Source organism: Schistocerca piceifrons, chromosome 5 (genome assembly GCF_021461385.2).
Source record: "Schistocerca piceifrons isolate TAMUIC-IGC-003096 chromosome 5, iqSchPice1.1, whole genome shotgun sequence".
Lineage (NCBI taxonomy): Eukaryota > Metazoa > Arthropoda > Insecta > Orthoptera > Acrididae > Schistocerca > Schistocerca piceifrons.
The window spans coordinates 665,495,071-665,502,609 of NC_060142.1; the positions used below are offsets into that span (position 1 = coordinate 665,495,071).

The 7,539-nt window shown below is 38.1% G+C and overlaps 1 protein-coding gene across 2 annotated transcripts in view; it reads right to left on the reverse strand.

Moving 5' to 3' along the window:
* Nucleotides 1–7,160, reverse strand: part of LOC124798461 (BTB/POZ domain-containing protein 6-like) — an 83,546-nt gene extending 76,386 nt beyond the window's left edge. The window contains exons 1-2 of one of the 2 annotated variants that reach the window (XM_047261889.1): nucleotides 7,015–7,144; nucleotides 6,697–6,916 (exon numbers count right to left, since the gene is read on the reverse strand). In XM_047261889.1, the coding sequence (XP_047117845.1) occupies nucleotides 6,697–6,735 (39 nt within the window). In that variant the 5' untranslated portion in view covers nucleotides 6,736–6,916; nucleotides 7,015–7,144. Of the gene's footprint in view, nucleotides 1–6,696 lie in introns of both variants that reach the window. The other variant, XM_047261888.1, reaches the window with a different exon arrangement.
* Nucleotides 7,161–7,539: the final 379 nt, after the last annotated feature.

Genomic DNA, 7,539 nt, shown 5'->3' on the forward strand with positions numbered 1-7,539 from the left:
GATAGGTTCTTGTCGGGATATTGCTCTCTGTACAGTCCTGCTGCCTGTGTAGCATTTCGCCTACCTTCAACAACAATAAAATAAATGTTATGTCGATGCAGTTTGTACGAAGGACAGCCTTTACTGTATGCCTACTCTACACAACAGTATTTACAAGAACTAAACTACTGTACTAAATGTATCCGTACATAAGAAAACAGTATTGCAATTACTGTTCTGCTAACTTACATTCCACATAGACGAGTACCATATCTACCTCCTCTTCGTTGGTGTACATTCACTCACACAACTCTCCAACTGACGATGGTTGTGCATTCTACTTATGTTTACATTGTCCTCTGTCAATGTCAACACGTGGATGCGTTCCATTACCCCGAGTACCTGCACTAAGTGCTGGGAGCATCAGCGTTAATGTTGTGTTATGTAATTAATAATGTTGTGTTTCAGTGAATGGTGCACTGTGATACATTTTTGAATAGGTCTTTAGGAGAGGAAATGAATTACCGAATAAAACATACAGGGTGCCATTTAAAAAAGTCATACCGCTATTCACATCTTTGTAAAAGCCAAAGCTACAATGAAGACAATCGTGCTGACTGATGTCCCCCTGACGGCTGAAGAATATTTGTTTGAGACATTTTGTAATTTGCATCTGGACAAACAGTTATTTGGTCAAGATAAACAGGACACCATGTATACCTGATAAGTTTAATTATATTATCAAGGCAGTCAGGTGGATGCAATATTTCTTCATTTCCAAAAAGCATTTGTTTCTCTATTATTAACAAAGATGCCATCACCACATTTGTTGAATGGATTCGCAATTTACTGGTATGTAGGACACAATACTTTACCTACAATAGAGATCACTGGCAGACGCAGAAATAACTTCAGCCATGCCCCAAAGCTGTGTGTTGAGACCCTTGCTATACATTTTGTATATTAATATCCAGGTAGACAATTATACAATTAAATTCAAACTTCTTTTGCAGATGATGCAGTTATCTACAATGAAATACTATCTGAGAAATGATGAAGAGGTATCCATTTTTACCCTGATAAGAAAGTGCAAAGATGGAATACTTGCTCTACATGTACAAAAATGTACAATATGATACTCCACACAGAAAAGTAATAACCTATGACTACAATATCAATGATCCACAACTGCAATCAGTAAACTCATCTACATCCTTGGGTGCAACAATTTATACAGGGATATGGAATAGAATGATCACTTACACTCGGACACAGGTTTAGTGGTTTATTGGCAGGATACTGGAAAAAAAATGGTCAATCTACACAGGAGAATGCTAATAACACACTTGTACATTCCAGCCTAGAATACTTCTCAAGTGTGTGGAATCCATACCAAATAGGATTAACAGTGTGTACTGAATGTATTCAAAGAAGGGCTGTATGAATGGTGAACACCCACAGGGCTGTTGAACTCGCGGCAGAACATACAGAAACACTGAGAAACCTGAAAGGGCAGATGCTTTCAGACAGATGCCTACTGTCCCGCGAAAGACAAAGTTTCTAGAACCGGTAGTTAGCGAGTAATCTAGAAACATGATACTGTCCCTGAAGTATCGCTCCTGTAAGGACTGCAAAGACAAGAGTAGTCTCACTTGAATATACCTCTCATTCAGTAACTGTAATCTCCTTAAAGAACTTCTGATGCCAGTGGCATCTCACCTACAGGCAATATGCAGACACCTATGGTCAATGTGCAGACTCTTTTGGCAGGTATTCTGGGATCAACCTTCTTATGGCATAATCAGCTGTAATGTGCAAGATCTATGGGTTTTAATAAAGAAAAAATAAAACTAAAATAAAAAAATAAGGCAGCAGATCCCTTCTCAACAGTGATGGACTTTTTTAACAATGCAAGCAACTCGCCTGAAACTTTGAAGAATGGTGCAAGGGAGTAGTTCATGGATACTTTGGAGGGTTTCTCAATTACTGAATCGGGAAAATAACCTTATTTCATTTTGGACATAGCCTTTTGTACAAAATTCATAATGCGTGCAAGAAGTAGTCAGTAAAACTGTACATGTACTTTGGCTCATGATTTGATTTTCAAATTGCCTTTGGGCCATTCCATATCAAGTGTCCCAGTTTAAAAGACACTCCCAGCTCGACCATCTTCAATTTTGATGAAATTTGTACAGTAAGTACCTGAGGGCCCTACATGAACCTTATGCGAAGTTTCAGGCTCACCTGTAACTTGGCTGAGGTGCTAAAGCCACTTTTGTGAAGACCACTTTCACTGAGACCAAAAAGTCATGAAAAAAAATCTTCAAGTTTGACATTCCACTCTTCCCAATGTAAGAGAGCTAGACTCTTTCTTCTGGATATAGTGGTACAATTTTTTGTGCTCCACACGCAAATGATGGACATAGAATTCAGAAAGCAATGCATTTGGCATAATCTGGGTTCAAAGTAGGCAACAATTCATGTCGCGAGAAATTTGTCCCATACTTTAATGAGTCATAAGTAATGGACCTGGTCTTTTGCCAAACTGCCATCTGTCTGGGTGTGTAGTATATCACAAATTTGGGCCTCGCTTGTGTGTTTAATTACTGTGTAATGTGTAACCATAGTGTAAATTTGCTAAAAAACATGAATGTATCAAAATATAACTGTGTACAAAGTCATGTGTCTCAAAATGGACATCTACCACATTGCATTCATTAACACCATTCAACAGAGCACATTTCATTCTATTAGAATTTGGGTAAGGTGCACAAATTGTGTCTTAAATTTGAAATTTTGTTGATTATGTCTCTTCTGAAGAAGAGAAATTTGTTAACATCGAGTATAGATTTAAGTGTCAGGAAGTCTTTTGTAGAAGTGTTTGTATGGAGTGTAGCCACGTATGGATGTGAAACATGAAAATAAATAGTTTAGACAAGAAGAGAATACAAGCTTTCGAAATGAGGTGCTACAGAAGAATGCTGAAGATCAGATGGGTAGATCACGTAACTAATAAGGAGGTACTGAATAGAATAGGGGAGAAGGGGAATTTGTGGCACAATTTGACTAGAAGAAGGGATCGGTTATTAGGAAACATTCTGCGGCATCAAGGGCTCACGAATTTAGTAATGGAGAGAAGCATGGAGGGTAAAAATCGTAAAGGGAGACCAAGAGATGAATACACTAAGCAGATTCAGAAGGATGTAGGTTGCAGCATTTACTCAGAGATGAAAAAGCCAGCACAGGATAGAGTAGCACGGAGAGCTGCATCAAACCAGTCTCTGGACTGAAGACCACAACAATAACAACATGTCTGTAGTGTTTAAATATTCATTTTGCTGTTTATTTGGTGATTTTAAACCTGTTTGTGACAGGTGCAAGGGATACAAAAGAATATGCAAGGTGCAAAATACATTAAGTTGAAGGTGCAATTGTTAAGAAAATTGCAGAAGTGGGAGGACTTGATCCCAGTGAACTGGTGCAAGCAAGCAAGCAATGCTTGACTTGTTCAGATTACAGTCAGCTGATCCAAGAATTGAAAGACAAATTACATAGGCCTATATCAAATCACAATGAGAAAATTCAAATTTTGACCTTAGTTCCCCAAAGCTAGTCTATCAAGAAGACTATGGAAGAATTTTGTGTTTACATAAGGCTAGAAAGTTAAAAGCTGAACAGGGAATATTGGCACAGCCCAAGTCAGATTTGACCAGGAAAAAAGGACTGTATTATTGTTTGGATTGATGGAGAAAAGGTTCAAAAACAAAAATACTTATTACTGAGCAACTTAAAAGAAATGTTTGTCATGTATCACAATAAAAAGGGACTGGAAACTGGATTTTCCAAGTTTTGTGAATTAAGGCCCAAGTGGTGTGTGACTGTAGGCACAGCTATTTCACATTCAGTTTGTGTCTACGCAATACATCAAAATGTGAAACTAATGTTGGCACATAGCCCATTAAAAGATTACAAAATATTACTGTCTGTAATTTGGAAACAATGATTGCATGCTTCATTGCTGTAAAGTATGTCCAGGAACAGAGGTTCTAAAGGAATATTTGGAAAGTGCTTTTGCAGATATTGACCCAGAGGATACAGTTAAGTTCAAACAATGGACTCACACTGACAGAGATACACTTGAAACCAGAGAAATGACAGATGAAGAATTCATTGAACTATTACTTACAAAACTTTTGGCCCTTTCTACTCACCACTACTTTGCAAAGCATCAGAGCAAACATTTGCAGTTCACCAAATAAGGTCTCAAACCAGGAGAATTGATTATATTAATGGATTTCGCTGAAAATTACTTCTTTATTGTCCAAGACGCAGTTCAAGGATTCCATTGGGAAAATAGTCAAGCTACAATACATCCATTTGACATTTACTACAAAGATAATGAAGAACTACAAAGTGTCAGCTACTGCATAACCAGTGATTGCCTCCAACATGACGCAGTTGCAGTGCATGTGTTTTTAACGTACTTGATCATATTCCTGAAGTGCATTTTTAAAGAAATTAAGCATATTCATTATTTTAGTGATGGTTCTGGCACACAGTAAAAATTTTAAGAGCTTCCTAAATCTTTGCCATCATAAAAAAGAATTTTGGCATGACTGCAGAATGGAATTTTTTCGGAACTAGCCATGGGAAATCACCATGTTACAGAACTGGGGGCATAGTCAAGCATTTAGCAGCAAGAGCTAGCCTTCAGCGCCCAACTGACAAACAAATCTTAACACCAACTGATATGTTTGATTGCCAAGAAAAATGTGCATTTCACTGAATTTATCTATACTAAAAAAAATTATTGAAGGTGCAAAAATTGATCAGGAAAAAAGTTTTGAGGGCGGATGTACAGTGTCTGATACAAAAGACCATCACCATTTTGTGCCAAGTAATGAAAAGTGATTCATAGAGATCAAATGATACATTGTCCTTTATAGCAAATGTTAACCAATATGCTAATGTTCAACCGCCATGAACCACGCCATTGGTGGATAGGCTTGCGTGCCTCAGTGATACAGATAGCTGTATCATAGGTGCTACCACAACGGATGGGTATCTGTTGAGAGGCCAGACAAACATTTGGTTCCTAAAGAGGGGCAGCAGGCTTTTCAGTAGTTGCAGTAGCAACAGTCTGGATGATTGACTGATCTGTCCTTGTAACGTTAACCAAAATGGCATAGTGAACACATTATTGCAGCCAAGATAGACACAAAGCCCACACCTACCGCAGTAGAACCAGTTTATATGCCAACTAGCTCTGCAGATGATGAAGAGATTCAAGAAGGTATCAAGAGATCACCAATTCAGTATTGGAGGGCAGCGTGGAGGGTAAAAATCGTAGAGGGAGACGAAGAGATGAATACGCTAAGCAGATTCAGAAGAATGTAGGGTGCAGTAGTTACCTGGAGATGAAGAAGGTTGCAGGGGATAGAGTAGCATGGAGAGCTGCATCAAACCAGTCTCTAGACTGAAGACCATAACAACATGCTAACGTTGCTACTAAACATTTTGCCACTACTGAACTATAGCCTGGGCAGTAGTAGAAAAAGATACATTGATTAATTTCATGCAAAATTGGCACTTTTTGCAGGCAATACTAGTGTTATAATAAATCTCAACAGAGTGAAAGTAACAGAAGAGTTGCCTAAATAATATTTCCCAAATAACTATTAAGCGGTTCTCTGAAAATCGAATCTCCCTAAATTTTGGGGGGGGGGGGAAGACAATACATTCAGCTCTGTACAACAAACAGTCATATCAAGAACTGATTTTGCAAATGAACAGTGGTCAGTAAATAGGCTAGAATGCTAAAAATAAAATATGGGATGGACTCAACCATTAGGCTTCGCACTCCATTAATCTGTTACCACAACCATATTTTGTGCTTTCTGATTTGTTGACTTCGCCAACTCCCATCCTAATTGTCACCTTCCTACCAAACCTAGACCTCGGGCTACACTACAGATCAGTCTGTCACCACAACCAAGTGGTGGTGTTTTTTTTTTCTCCAACACATGACTTTAACCTTGTACTGGAAGAAGCATATAACTGAGCTGCTCAAACGATTAAGTCCACCTACTTCTGCACTTTGTATGAATGCTAGTCTTGGAAACAAACAATTCAACTTCATGACACATTTCCTCTATATGAAAAAATGAGCTTTACTGCCCATTATCGAAGTTGTTGTCAGTGGCTCATAAAGGAGTCCAACAGGACTATGCAGCAACAATATGTTTTGGTTAGTTGTCCAATAATAAAAAAATGCCACAGGTAGCAAAGCAAGTTTTAAATCTAACCTAAAATCATCTCTCCTGGGCAACTTCTATTCCATGGGGGAATTTCTATCTAAAAGCTGGTAGCCTGAAGTAAAAAACGTTGTATTTAAGTGCAGTTGCACGAGTCGGGCTCACAAGTAATGTATTCATTAATGTTAAACGCTAATCACGTATACATATCCTGTAAATTGATTCGTCTAGAATCACTTCGACAAATAAAAGAACGATGCTTCCAAATATCTGCAAAGGTTTTTGGTTGAATAAACAACAATGCATTACTTGACGCGGCTGTCTGCTGAGGTTTTCATGACCAAAAGACAACTGTTTTGAAGACTTCACTGATTGGACAACTGTCACTCGAAATCCCTAATGAACTCATCTTTAACTTCCTATATTTATTACTTATACAAATAAAAAAGAACAATGAGCCTACCGCTTGAGCAGCTGGCTTATCTTGAATTCCTGCAGACATTACGTTCACTTTTCTTACACCTTCAGGCGTCGGGTTACACTGTAAACACACAATCTGATGTGGTGTTTAATAATATTCACATTACTAAAGTTTATTTGGATATATACTTCCTCGAGGTTTTGAGAGTCTCCCTTCACTTATTAATAGTCGCAAGGCTCGTCGTGTCAAATTAGCATCCTTCCTGAAACAGACGCCTCCTGCACAAATCCATATACACAGCTTCACCGTTCCTGTCTGTATGTAAACTCTTTGTTATGGCATACAGCACACAAAACTTACACTCACTGATTACAACACTAAAACGCTACCTTCCACATACATCACAGATACCAAACAAAGGGAAACTGTTAATTATTGTAGCACCTGCTATGATGTTTCAGAGATATCTTAATCACTAAACTAAATTTGTATAAGTGAATAACGCTGCAATCATTCAGACCACTGAACAACATTAAATGATTAGGACTGTTAATTTGTGACTACAATATGAGTCAATTTTCAGCGTTTATAAATCAAAGGTCAAGACAGATATAATTATTGAAAAAAATATTATAATAAGTAGCTATCTAATTGTCGCTGTCGACTTTCTTCACATTTCGATCACGACTAGTTCAGTTGCAAATCGGTCGACATTTTTGTTGGAGCGGCGCCCGAGTATTGAGCAAACTGATGGTAAATTAATTTTGATAGTATAAGCCACCGTGAAAGAACTGGCAATCAAGGGAAGAAAGAAAAAAGATTAACGTCGCCTCGACGACACGGTCATTAGTGACGCAGTTCAAGTTCGCACAGTAGAAGATGTAG